Source organism: Esox lucius, chromosome 23, assembly GCF_011004845.1.
Source record: "Esox lucius isolate fEsoLuc1 chromosome 23, fEsoLuc1.pri, whole genome shotgun sequence".
Taxonomy (NCBI): domain Eukaryota; kingdom Metazoa; phylum Chordata; class Actinopteri; order Esociformes; family Esocidae; genus Esox; species Esox lucius.
This window is the reverse complement of record NC_047591.1, coordinates 9,746,763-9,760,824: the sequence shown is the minus strand read 5'-3', so window position 1 is coordinate 9,760,824 and position 14,062 is coordinate 9,746,763. Positions and strand designations below refer to the sequence as shown.

The 14,062-nt window shown below is 43.3% G+C and overlaps 2 protein-coding genes across 3 annotated transcripts; one reads left to right on the top strand and one right to left on the bottom strand.

Moving 5' to 3' along the window:
* Nucleotides 1-270: 270 nt before the first annotated feature.
* Nucleotides 271-9,267, top strand: ncaph2 (non-SMC condensin II complex, subunit H2). 2 transcript variants are annotated; one of them, XM_010900129.4, is made up of 19 exons: nt 271-471; nt 2,357-2,470; nt 3,468-3,569; nt 3,695-3,756; nt 3,910-3,988; nt 4,098-4,166; nt 4,268-4,347; nt 4,507-4,670; nt 5,022-5,161; nt 5,238-5,336; nt 5,446-5,509; nt 5,593-5,694; nt 5,785-5,829; nt 5,929-5,999; nt 6,589-6,787; nt 7,113-7,162; nt 7,257-7,358; nt 8,195-8,344; nt 8,565-9,267. In XM_010900129.4, exons 1-19 carry the CDS (start codon nt 364-366, stop codon nt 8,712-8,714), a joined length of 1,950 nt encoding a protein of 649 aa, XP_010898431.1. In that variant the 5' UTR covers nt 271-363; the 3' UTR covers nt 8,715-9,267. The 2 variants fall into 2 exon arrangements, with proteins under 2 accessions (XP_010898431.1, XP_010898432.1); XM_010900130.4 differs by having other exon boundaries at nt 2,344-2,470.
* LOC105027832 (protein SCO2 homolog, mitochondrial) lies at nt 9,266-10,928 on the bottom strand. The gene is made up of 2 exons (XM_010900128.4): nt 10,796-10,928; nt 9,266-10,437 (listed from the first exon to the last, which is right to left on the bottom strand). The coding sequence occupies exon 2, from the start codon at nt 10,405-10,407 to the stop codon at nt 9,484-9,486; it is 924 nt and encodes a 307-aa protein (XP_010898430.1). The 5' UTR covers nt 10,408-10,437; nt 10,796-10,928; the 3' UTR covers nt 9,266-9,483.
* Nucleotides 10,929-14,062: the final 3,134 nt, after the last annotated feature.

Genomic DNA, 14,062 nt, shown 5'->3' with positions numbered 1-14,062 from the left:
GTGCGCTACATTGATTGATACTATGTACTACAAAACTAGCTGAGGCCGTTAACAATAAAAAAGCAGAATTCTGATAATGTAAGGATACATACAGCTAAACAGCTACGGCGAGGCCGGGGTAGCTTTCTTGTTTATTGACTATATAAAATTAAGTTATCATACTTTTCTACCGTATTTGTATCGTTTATACTTTTTCTGGAACAAATTAGTGCTGCACAAAATACTACCATGACTAGCGTCAAGTGGCTTATTAAGCGCTTATGTCTGTGCTACTCCCGCCAGGAGGTGGCTCGGTTGACGCTTCGGTCAGATTGGAAACAGTCAGCGAAGAAGAAAAACTCGCGCTAAAATAGAATATGGCGGATGCGCGGTTCTTTTGAAAAGGAATTCAAAGTTTATCCAGAAACATTACATTTTTGGGTCACCTTCGTATTTTGTGAATCTACGTATCCGGTGATTAGACAAAAGTTGGTGAGTTCGTCTGATTTGCGATGCCTTCTAGCTAGTTAGTAGCTACCTGGAAAAACTACGATTTTAAAGTACGTTTGTATTGTCCCATTTTGCTAGCTGGCTGTATAGTTACTGTAGACAGTACAAGCAGATAACTAATGTTCGCAGGTATGCTGTAATTATAAATAGTTACGTTGACGTTCGTTACTTCGTGGTGAAATATATTGACGTATGGTAAACTAGTTACCGTAGTTTGCTAAATGTATGTCATTGTCTTTGTAAATATCTGCAGTTTCCTCCACAACTATTGGCACCCTAGGTCATCTGATCAAAAAAGCCTGAGAAAATGTCATTGTGTTTATTTGATTGATCTCACGCTCAACGTTTAATATGAATCTAACCTTTAATCGGGTGAAAATTGTTCAAGGCAAAAACGTATCGGGACGTCTATATGAACCCTATATGAACCAGATTTAATTTATTTATATTCCGATTTTACTTTGGGAACTCTTAATAGGTCGTCAGTGACATCATGGTCCGGTTTCGCGGACACAATTAACCCTAGTCTAGGGCTAAAGTTCAATAGAAACTGAGCTTGTTTTGGGGTTTTTTGTGCTAGACTAGGCTTTCTGTGTCCCCACGTTACATATGAGGTGACACCCAGGCTAAACTCCCTTAGTGATCCATCAACATAGGAAAGATCAGAAAACACATCTTGTTTACATCAAACTACGATTTGACTCCATGCCAAAAATGGTTGGTTGGAGGCAGAAAGCATCGGCTGTCACCAGTCCACAAACTTAAGTCCCTGGAAATTACTAAATGTCATTGTAACTGATTGGAACCAGGTTCTATGGTCCATCCATCTTCTTCCGCTTATCCGGGGCTGGGTCGCGGGGGCAGCAGTCTAAGCAGAGATGCCCAGACTTCCCTCTCCCTAGACACTTCCTTTAGCTCTTCCGGGGGGACACCGAGGCATTCCCAGGCCAGCCGGGAGACATAGTCCCTCCAGCGTGTCCTAGGTCTTCCCCGGGGTCTCCTCCCGGTGGGACGGGCCCGGAACACCTTCCCGGGAAGGCGTTCAGGAGGCATCCGGAACAGATGCCCAAGCCACCTCAGCTGACCCCTCTCGATGTGGAGGAGCAGCGGCTCTACTCTGAGCTCCTCCCGGGTGACCAAGCTTTTCACCCTATCTCTAAGGGATCGCCCAGCCACCCTGCGGAGAAAGCTAATTTCAGCCGCCTGTATCTGGGATCTTGTCCTTTCGGTCATGACCCAAAGCTCATGACCATAGGTGAGAGTAGGAACGTAGATTAGGAACGTAGATTGACCGGTAAATCGAGAGCTTCGCCTTGCGACTCAGCTCTTTCTTCACCATGACAGACCGATACATCGACCGCATTACGGCAGAAGCTGCACCAATCCTTCTGTCAATCTCCCGTTCCATCCTTCCCTCACTCGTGAACAAGACCCCTAGATACTTAAACTCCTCCACTTGAGGCAGGCACTCTCCACCAACCTGAAGTGGGCAAGCCACCCTTTTCCGACTGAGGACCATGGCGGTTCTATGGTCCGTTTGACTAAAATTGAACTTATTGGCAACAATCCCCAGAGATGGGTTTGGGGTAAAAAGAACCATGGTCATGCCTAAAATCACTTTCCCTCACATAAATCCCATTTAAAACCTGTGGGGTGAGCCAAAGAGGAGATACCACAAGCGAGGACCAAAGTCTATTAAGGAATCAAGCAATTAACAGTTTTTCAGAACCTTTATATTTTTTCATTTTTTTTTTATTGTTTCCCTAGGGTGACGACACTTGTTGTGAGGGCATTCAATGTGTAGAATTTCCTTAAAGGTTTTCTAAAAACTCACACCGATTTAAATCTCATCAGTTTGTTTTTAAAGGGAACAATGGACACTGCAGAGACTCGATTCGCCCATTTGTTGCGGCCTATCCGGGAGCTGACAAAAAATTGGGACATTGACGTGGCCTCAGAGTTGGCAGATTACCTGGAGGAGGTAGGATTGAGTGGGTAGTATTGATGAACAGATTGATGAACGGATATTATGCTTACTCATTGACGTTTCTCATCAAGCGTCTATTACGAATCAGAACGGTCTGTTTTATTGACCAGCTATTATGCTCACAGCAAGCAATAAAACTGTGATCATTAAGGTAATTCCAGAAAACCCCAGTCTTACAGCTATCTGGGTTATTTGGCAGGATTATTTCAGAGATAGTAGCATTGTCGGTGTGTTTGGGGTCATACCTTGTTGGATTCTGTGTAATGGAGGACCATAACACGCATAGTAGGCCAAAAGTTATTTGAGAGCTTGATGTTTAAGACTATGAAATCAGATTGATTGGGGAAGGATTTGGAGACAACTGAACACTGAGGGTGTAAATTGGTAAAGATTGCCACTCTCCCACCTGTAGAGGACCTGTCCTGTCTGAAAACAAAATAACCAAAAGTATTAACAACATTCAAGACACCATAACATATTTTTTTTTTACCACGTGTACATAATGACATATCTTGATTGGAACTGTGAACCCACACTTTCCGTTGGTATATTTTAGGCAACAAGGTTCTAATGTTAACATGCAGATGACCGAGGCCTTTACGGGAGCAGAAAACAGTGGAGCAAAAATCCTCAGAACGCATGTTTGGATTGTGCCTATACTCTGCATGCGACTGAATTGAAATGTTTATTTCCGGCAAAGATGTGGGGTAGATGTGTGGCAGCTACGTAAGTGACAACCGCCTTCAGCGGTGCCAAACAGGAATTGGTAGCTTCGCAAGTTAATCTATGAAATGTTTTCAGTTGAAAACAATTTATACAAAGAATATTGGCAAGAACAGGTTAGCTCAGATTGTCTGTTGACCTTTATGCCACCTTTCAAGAAAGCATTTACATTACCACCTTTCTGTTTTGAATGCGCATTAAGGTAGGTGTTATTGGGTTAGTGGTTATTCTTATCTTTTTCCATACTGTATTTACTTGGATCTGGCAGCTGGATGAGATGTGCATCTCCTTCGACGGAGGCAAAACTACACTGAACTTTGCAGAGGCGGCGCTGCTCATTCAAGGCTCAGCGTGCATTTACAGCAAAAAGGTGAGAAAGTTGCTTGATAGAAAGGAATGTTTTAGGTTGGTATCATAGTATTCGAACAAGACTACGGTTAAGATCTGTTGTCCATAAGCCATAATGGGATCCCTCATAATAATTGTTTGGTTCAGGTGGAACATCTCTACAACCTGGTGTACCAAACTCTGGACTACATCAACGACAGAAACAAGAAGTACGTTCCCTGCGTCTCTCACTGAACACACGGCACCGCTCAAGCCGTCACTCTTTTTGTTGCTTCCTCTCTTTTCCCATTGCTCCAACAATAATTAGGGGCCCAGGCAGCAAAGCTGCGGAAGCCTACTGTAATTGTACATATACTTTTCAGGAAAGATAAACGAGCAGCGACACCAGGAGAGGACGGTACGGATGGGTCCGCAACAAACAATGCGAATGATGATGGTCGGGTAAGAGAGTAGAGTCTGGGGGGCTGTGACGGTGGAGGGTGTTTAGCAGGCTTTAGTTCTGACCCGGCACTGTCATCTCCTGATTTGAGTGTTTGTTTTGTTTCCCCAGTTCGACTCCTTAGACCAGGATACAGCGAATGTCTCGCTGCAGTTGGAGATGAAGAATAAGGCGACAGTGGTGGGTTTCCCTTGGATTGGTGTTTTTAATGCGTAGTCGCTCTGAGCGGTTTTGGGCGTGTCTATGCGTGCCCACCACTGACTTGCGTGTGCGTTCTTTAGAATGTTGATGTGGCCCCTCTTCCTCCTGAGTCTCTGATTCCTCCTGAGGCGTTTGAGAAACAGAAGCTGCTTCTGATCAGGTGGGTTTTAAGTACACAGTTTAAAGCGTCTATGCAAATAATACTTCTGTAGAATAATAAAATATGGTCAGACTTGCACCATGTAGAGGCCTTTTTATTTGAACTTCGTCTGGCATCAGTATCAGTATATTTTTGCATGTGTGTGTTTATATGCTAAAGTCTTAAAGGAGAGGTGCTGGGCAGCTGTAAGGACTACAGGATGAACACGTTCACTCCGGGCGCCTTGGGTATCATCCGCCTCTTCCTGGCTTCTCAGTCCAACTTTCTCAGGGACGTCCTGTCTGAAACACCTTTGTGCCCCAACCCTCTGTTAAAGCACCAAGGTACAGAAGCACATGGATGGAGAGAGTATATCCACATCACAGTATCTGGGTCTATTCACTTAAACCCCTATTTGGAACTGCAGTGAGTTTACCGCAATTTCCTCAAAAAGGGCGGTCAAGCTTTTGTAAATTAATGTTAGTTCCTTGATCAATGTGAAACCAACTACAGTAGAAGAATACATTAGTGAAGCAAAATCTCAAACTCTGAATCAAGCTAAGGCGGAAAACAGTGTGAAATAGGCCTTTAATTTAATGCTACATTGCCAGGTCCACCTCGCCTCAGAATCAACTGTTCTTTAGCGTGGATCTGTTAGCTCTGGCTGGGTGCTAATCTCCTTACTGTGGACACAGAGCTCACGGTAGAGGATCCCGTTGTCGGTGATGACGGCGGTGATTACGGCGTCGATGACAATGCAGAGAACTTCCTGCCTCTAGAGGACATGGAGATGGAGATGGACCAGGGACTGGAGGAGCATGTTGACAGACACCAGGTTGGAGTGGCGATCACATACAGATGAACCGTACTTCCGTGTCTAGGGTGGTTAATTTTTAGTTGTTCTCTCCCAGGCCCCCAGTGAAGGGAGGATGCTGAGGGAGAGGAGAGTCCAGCCGATCTCTGAGAAGGAGACGAAGAAACAGAGGACAGAGGAGGACAGGGCACAGGCAGTATGGACAACCAGACACAGCGGACAAAGCACAAAAATGTTATTCTATTCAAAAGGAACTTTCTTTTTAAGCTATATGTAATGCCTGTTTTTTTGTCTTTGTGATGCAGGCAAACGTATGGAAGTTGCATGACCTTTATGAAACAGTTGGAGAAGACAGGCCTCTGAAAATGGGTGAGGCCACTCTCTGTTGTATTAGTCACTGAATCACACCGTATAATCTACGCCTGTGTTAAATGTGTGTTGTTTGGCTGTAGGGATATTTTATAAGGTTCCTCTGGGTCTGGACGATTCTGGAAAGAGGAAAAGGAAAGGCCCCTCTGCGCTGCAAGACTTTTGGAGCTGGTACACAGGAACATGTAAGTTATGTGTATTAATGGTAGTGTCTAATAAGACTGAATGGAAGGTATCTAAACCGATGTCCTGACACTCGCCGCCTCTTGTCGCAGATGATCCTCCTGAACCCAAACTGAAGAATGGGCCCACGTATACAGGTAATAGTGGATCTCCCAACTCCATCACGTCTGGTTAAATTCATTCGTTTCGGACTGGCGATTGTATGACACTCAGAGCAAATGGTGTTTCTGTTACAGACTTGAACTACATCTATATGAGTAAAATAAAAGACAAGCTGAAGACGCGTAAGAGGATCCTGAGAAAAACGGTATGTGTGTACCAGGGTCGGGATCATGAGTTTCCCCTTTTATTCAATTAGTAGCCCCAGCCCAGCGCAACTCATCGTTGGTTTCTTTGGGATAGCGGCGGTTCAAGAACAAAGTTCCAAAGTAAAGAAAGTGAGAGCAGTTCACTGAAAGAAAGTCACAAGCTCCAAGCATCCCTTGCAAAGTCTACCATGTTGTCCCCCTACATTGTAGTGTTGTACATTACAGCTGCCGCACAACTTAGAGATCAGCAGATCACTCGAGCCAAGGGTGTTGTTCAAGAAGACATTGCATTTATTTAAAGTTGTTGAAGTGAAATGCATAAAAAACCGACATGCTTCAACCGTGATAGTGGTTGTAAAAATGAACACGGCTGTGGTTTATACAATAAATAAGCTATTAGAATGAATTTAAATGTCTCTTTGAAGTGTTGTAGCCCATTCAAAAACGCAACTGATATGAATGAGCAATTCGCGACGCAGTTCAAAACTGTACTTATACGGCTCATGACGCAAGGCGTGTCTGGCGCTGCTTTTCTAGCTGAATGGGTTTCTGACATCGTACTAAACCAACCGTCTTTTGCCCTTCCAGGGTGTGTTTGTGTCTGATGAGGAGCTGAGAAGGACATACCTGCAGCTGGACGAGAGAGATGATGGCGGGGGGGAGGAGGTAGATGACCTCAGACACCACGACCCACCAGGCCTGCACGGTGACCTGTCTGACAATGAACATGAACCCTTAACGGATGAAGCCCCCGCAGATTTCCTGGGCGGTCAGGACTTCATACCAGGTAGACAGTATTGTGATGGTCTTTCTCTCTGCCGGTCCACATTCTTGTTCGTTTTGACAACACTAACTATGACAAGAAAACGCCTGCCAATGCCCTACATGAATGTATCCACATTCCTTTTTTTTAAGGCAAGTTGCAAAGAGAGTGTGTCTCTGCTGTACATTAATTGACTAGAGTTGACTATTGTTAACTTATCACTGTCATGTTAATGGGCAATGTAAAACTGAAATGAAAATGTGTCCGTCACGTTTGAGACCATAAAAGCAGAAATACATCAGTGCATAGTTCTAAGTGTTTACAATGACAATGTTTCTGTTGATGCCAGGGGCAGACATGGAAGGACTGACTTATGAAGACCTGGTTAAGAAGAGTGTGGTATGTGTTGGCCTGTTCCAGTGTTTCTTGGTCCAGAGAGGAGTACTGGAGGAGTATGTAGCTAGCTGTTAACATGCACCCCCTCTCACTTCAGGAGCAGTTCCTGGTCAACGCGCAGAGTTATGCCCAGGAGACAGCCCTGTCAAAGAGGGTGAAGGAATGGGAGGACAAAATACGACCAGAGCTAATCTATCAGGTAAAGTTGGATTACATACTTTACACCCATTTATGTTGAAAAAATGGACCATGTATCTGTTTGATTAACTTGATCACTGTTTGCTCTGTTGGTTTCTACTTGATGTGATGTGTGTTTGCCCTGCTACAATGGATTGGGTCAGTTATTACCTTGGAAGCTAAAGATTTAGCATTATTTGTTGTTGTTTTTGCAAAGGGGTCATTATCCCAATTCTGACATTACTCTGTACAAATGAAAACTTTTTTTGAAGTATTAAGGCAACAATTGTTGCCTTAATACTTCAGGGAACATTCCCAGCACACCTGTTTTATGCAATGATTTGGGCAATTTACTAATTAGGTACACCTGTGATGTGACTGACATGTAAAATCGAGCCAACCTGGAATGATTACCTGCTGGAGGTGATGCCCATTTAAAGTGCTAGAATATGGATTGTTTGGAGTGATGTTGCATATCTTGCTCAAAATACATCATTTCATCAATGTTCCAGTCTTTGTTGCGAAGGAGCATCATGTATGAAAACACAATCCACTTTGACATTAAGATGTTTTAGATGAATTCATAAATTGATGCATTTTAGTCACACTTTGTGACAGAAAGGAACGTGAAAGTCCAGGTCTCCGTTACTCAGTTGTCATGGTGCTTACAAGGCCCGGGTTGTGGGTTCAATTCCTGTGTGGAGCCAGTACCAGTAGGAGTATGAAAATGTATGCACTCACTCCTCTTAAGTCACTCAGCATAATTCTGCTAACTTTAATATGGGTGAATCGGAACACTCACTCAATCCCCTCTAGCTCTTCGTCTAACTTTCCTGACCCTCCCTGCCCTGCCTTTAGGAGGAGCGTCCTGCCTTTGACATCCATGACTATGGGGACAGGATCGTAGAGGCATTGAGTAGCGTGGGCCACAGGAGATCCTTTGCCTCTGTAGTAAATGGCATGGACAACTTCGAGGCCTGCAAGTACATGCTGGCCTCCCTACAGTTGGTGAGTCTGGTGTGTTTTGTGTGTAAATGATTACTGTCTAATAAAGCGTCGTTATCCGGTAACGATAGGGTCAACGGTCGTGATGCTAAACACTTGATCTTTAGAGAACTTAATTTTACTGAACAACAAATGAGTTTGATTGGTTTTCGCTTAAGATGTATTTGTCTGTTGGAATGAAGGAAACATTGGATCGAGGTTCATATTATGATCATCTCCTCAGGCCAATGACTACACAGTGGAAATTGACCGGCGTGAGGGCCTGGAGGAAAGCATAGACACCATGGGGCTCACTCTGCTGAACAAACACAGGGCCAACCAACGTTTTAAAAACGCCCCTGTAGCGTCACAGGCAACTTCAGATCCTATTTGACCCATTAGTCTCTTGAACCCGTTTGTGTGCGCGCACCCGCTCCTGCCCCTCACGGACTCAGTGGGGCCTACAAACACAATACCTCGGAACACAATCATGTGCGTGTAAGGTCAGTTGTTGCAGAACAGCGATACTGTACTCCATCAATGTGGTGTGTTTGCTCACCTACTTTTTTTATTTATTTCAACCTCCTGTCTGTTGTTGATCTGAAGTGACTGTCCTCTGTTTGTATTTCTGTCTGTCATTACACACATGGTTCCAATTATCAGGGAAAACCTACATCAACACATTAGTTCTGCATGCAAGTAAAAAGTAATGTATACAACAAGAACTAATGCCAAAGGTTTTTCTTATTGCCTAATCTATGAGATAGTCACCCATTTTATATATTGAAAGTGACACCTTTTTAAGAAAACGCTCTCAGATGAAATGTGTATTTTTAAGAGAATAACCAAATGCATAAAATTATGCGTCACTGGTTTAAAAGAAATAATTTGTTTAGTTTTTTTACTTGTGCCAATTGGGGAAAAAAATAAACCTCGACCATCATCCATATTGTTGTGGTATTTTTATATCCAGCTTATTTTCAGTGTCAGACACACTCTAGCCAATGACACAGAGACCGCATAGACTAAATTAAGCTTTAATATTGTTGTGGTCTGGGAAGCGTTTCTCAATGGCCGTCTTGGGCATCTTTGACTGTATTTTGGTTTACTCTGTTTAACAATATAGCGTTTTGATTGTCTTGGTGTAGTTACTGTATTGTCATTCAATTAGGGAGTTTCACATAGTTTTTCATATGGTTCCTGATGCTCTCAGCAATCTGCACATCGTTCTTCATCCTGTTGTAGTAGTCCAGGAAAAGTCCATCTGGGCTGACGAGGTAAATGAGGATGGTGTGGTCCACTATATAGTCCCCGTCGTCATCCTTAGGTCCAGGACTGGCATACACCCGGAAGTCCTTCCCTGCCATCTTCACCTCCTCTGGGGTACCTGTCAGGCCTATCAACCGGGGGTGGAAGTCCTTGACGTACTTTTCTAGGGATGCCACATCGTCTCGTTCCGGGTCGACCGTCACAAACAGCGGTTGGACTGCGGGAAGTGAAGGATCCTTGTCCAAAGTGGCCACTACAGCTGACAGCTTATCCAGTTCGTCAGGGCAGATGTCGGGGCAGTGGGTAAAGCCGAAGTACAGCAACACCCAGCTGCCAAGGAAGTCTTTCTTTGTCCTGCGGTGCCCCCTGTGGTCGAGGAGGCTGAAGTCCCCCTGGCCCACAGCCACCTGTTTCAGCTGTTCTATTCGCTGCCTCCGATGCTCCTGCTCCTTCTCATTATGCATGTACCACCAAGCACTCAGAATGCTGCCGCCGAACAGCAGGGTAACCGCAAGGCGCGTACGCAGCTTGATCTTCGCTGTGGATGTGTTTGATCCATGGGAGAGGAGGGCCCTTTGGGTAATAAGGGGAAGGGAGAGAGGGCAACTGGATCTCCAGAATGTCTGCTGTGGGTGTGTCAAAGGCCCTGTCTTGTGTGTCGAAGTGTTATGTCTGTAGAGAGTTGTTTGTGACGAGAGCTGTGCCCTTTGGAAATTGTGTGTGGAGTTAGTCAGTCGGGTTGCTGAAGACTTCAAGACGTATCTTTGTAATCTCCCCAAAACAATGTTGAAGTCACTCCCTCCTACAAGTCCCAGCATCCTTCTCTCCAGACACAACCTGCAGTAAACCTAGAAGCGGTAGAGAATAAAGTAATATGAGAAAAAGTGATAAACAAGCTGTTCCACACGGATTTTGCGCATCATAATTACAAGCAGCACAACATTATTAGTACGTAACTAGCCAAAATCCATTCGATCCATTCCATACAAGGATCTAAACCTCATTGGTTACAGTTTATATATACATATAATAAAGTATGATGGCTAGCAACGCCCGAAGCTAGCTAGCTAGCTGCTTTTGATACCTCATTAGGCCTATTAGAGGTTTTATGTGCAATGACCTTGGACTTCAAATTAGTCATGCTTTAATACAACGTGTAGGTTACCGTATAAACACGTATACTAGCAATACGGAGTGAGACCATACCTTAACTTGCCGGATAGTCGTCCTTTACATGCACACACTTCCTCAAACGCTTGCTGTTACCAGAGATACTTTAGGAGAGATGGGAAACCTCAGTATTATATATTTACGCCGCTTCTATGTTTTCAGTTAGCCACGCGATGTATTATGGGTAAGTACGTGACCAGGAGCGTACTCCTTCAAAAGCTCTATGTGAAATCAGCGTCAGTTCAGAAACGGAACATTTTCACAACATTACTGTTTTCCCAAATATGAGATATTTATGTTTGGAACATTGTTTTCGTGACATTGTGTCCTTGAAGAAATGTTTCTCAACTTATTTTGGCGTCTAAAAACGTTTCTACTATGGTCCTCAATTCAGGGTCTTATGTGATTTGTATCTCTTCCTTTCTTTTCAGTCTCTGCAGTTAACACATTACTAGTGTTAGATGTGTTCATTCGACAAACCTATATGTAATAAATATAGCCACAAAAACGAAATAAATACATATGCTAAATGTTCACGACTGTTTTGAAAAGAAGGGCTATTTGGTTTTATCGTTAAGTCACTTGAACAGATTCGTGTATTCTTTTCAGTATGTGTCCTATACTTTACTGTAGATGGGGCTGTACCATAAATGGTTAATCAAAATGTGTGCACTTGTGCTGGCTATTCAGTGCTTTAATACATTTTTCTCTTTTGATTGGCTATATGCCCACATATATCTGAAATGTAATTTTAACCTGCTCTGACTAATCCTTCTCCCAGCATTTACATTTGGTTATTTAGTAGATGTTCTTTTCCAGAGGTGCTTAATGTAATGAGAGTATTGTACATTTTGATAGTTTTTTCCCAAAATTCTTTTATGATTTAAAAGAATGATACAAAAATAAATCATGTCAGAACTTTTTCCAATTTTATTGTGACATTGAAATCTTTGGGGGGAAAAAACCTTACAATAACCTGGTTGCAAATGTGTGCACACCCTCCTATAACTGGAGATGTCGCTGTGTTCACAATTAACCAATCACATTCAAACTCATGTTAAATAGAAGTCATTACACACCTGCCATCATTTAAAGTGACTCTGATTAATCACAAATAAAGTTCAGCTGTTCTAATAGGATTTTCCTAACATTTTCTTAGTGGCATCTCAGAGCAAAAGCCATGGTCTTTCCAAAGCATTAGATATACCATGGAACACAGTGGAGACAGTCATCATCAAGTGGAGAAAATATGGTACAACTGAGACATTACCAAGAACTGGATGTCCCTCAAATTGATGAAAATACGAGAAGAAAACTGGTCAGGGAGGCTTCCAAGAGGCCTACAGCAACATTAAAGAAACTGCAGGAATTTCTGGCAAATACTGGCTGTGTGCTACATGTGACAACAATCTCCCGTATTCTTCATATGAATGGGCTATGGGGTAAGGTGGCAAGACTGAAGCCTTTTCTTAGTAACAAAAACATCCAAGCTGGCTGAAGTTTACAAAAACAAACAAAGTCCCCCAAAAGCATGTGGGAAAATGTGTTATAGTCTGATGAAACCCAGGTTAAACTTTGTGGCCATAATTCCAAAAGGTATGTTTGGTGCAAAAACAACACTGAACATCACCCAAAGAACACCATACCCCCAGTGAAGCATGGTGGTGGCAGCATCATGCTTTTGGGCTGTTTTTCTTCAGCTGGAACCAGGGCCTTAGTCAGGGTGGAGGGAATTATGAACAGTTCCATATACCAGGCAATTTTGGCACAGAACCTCCAGGCGTCTGTTAGAAAGCTGAAGATGAAGTGGAAGTTCACCTTTCAGCACGACAATGACCCAAAGCACATGTCCAAATCCACAAAATCATGGCTTCACCAGAAGAAGATTAACGTTATGGAATGGCCCAGCCAGAGCGCAGACCTGAATCCAATAGAACAGCTGTGGGGTGATCTCAAGAGGGCTGTGCACAGGAGATGTCCTTGCAATCTGACAGATTTGGAGCACTTTTGCAAAGAAGAGTGGGCAAATATTGCCATGTCAGGATGAGCCATGCTAATAGACTCCTACCCCAAAATATAGTGCTGTAATAAAATCAAAAGGTGCTTCAACAAAGTATTAGTTTAAGGGTGTGCACACTTATGCAACCATGTTATTGTTTTTTTTTTTTCCTCAAAGATTTTTGTTTTTCAATTGAATTGTTCACGTAATAGGTCTCATTAAAGGTGGAAAAAGTTCTGACATGATTTATCAATCTCATTCTTTTACATCACAAGAACCTGGTTTTTTTTAACAGGGGTGTGTAGAGTTTTTATATCCACTGTAAGTATTAAAAGACTGTGCAACCCCCAGTACCTCCTCCAGGTGATGATGATGATAAGGCATTCACAGCGAGTCCCAAAGGAGCGAACAGCCGAATCTCTGCTACTTGTTACACGGTGGGAGCAACACCGGTGTTGCTAGCTTATGCAACTCTTTGTACATCCTCTGTTATAACGCTGATTATATATTCCCCCTCTTTCTTCATACACAGTAAGTCTCAGTGGTCCTCTGGGAGGCAGCCTTATGTAACTTCTGCTGCAGTGTTGCACAGGGATACATTTAACCACTGCAGTCACAGTGACCAAATCAGGTTCACTGGTTCCGGTTCTGGTATTCTTACGCCGCCCGTGGAGCGATCTCACAAGGCAAGGTTCTGGTTGCGATCCAACATATCCTCAACGTTGTAATTTTTCCTGAAACATTATTTAAACAGTCTATCTAGTAATGCATATTGGAGTATAAAATATATTAAACTTTTCACCTCAGTTTTTTAAAGTTTTTTAGTTTGAACACTATGAGTAGCCTGTTATGGTGCAAACAAGTGGACTTGGTTGCCTAGCAACCTCTCCACGGCAATTCGTATGATGCTGTATTCTCGGCACTGTTCCGTTTTTTTCTTTAATAAATAAATAAAAATCCTGCTTGTGAGTCGTGTACGGTCGAGTGTCACACCATTTGTTACTCCTTGACATCTTTGCTCAGCGTCAAAGCTCAGAACATGTAAGTACTGTTTCCATCTGTTGGAAACAATGTGCACAGACAAGTACCCTCCTTTCATTCCATTAGATGCCATTCTGAATTTTGAAGGTCCTTGTAACACAAGAGAGAAGCTTACAAATACATTGAGTTTTTTTCCAAATTGTGTAAAATACCCCTGTACCCGTCCTCACTCCCCCTGTGCCCGTCCTCACTCCCCGGTGCCCTTCCTCACTCCCCCGGTGCCCTTCCTCACTCCCCCGGTGCCCTTCCTCCCTCCCCCTGTG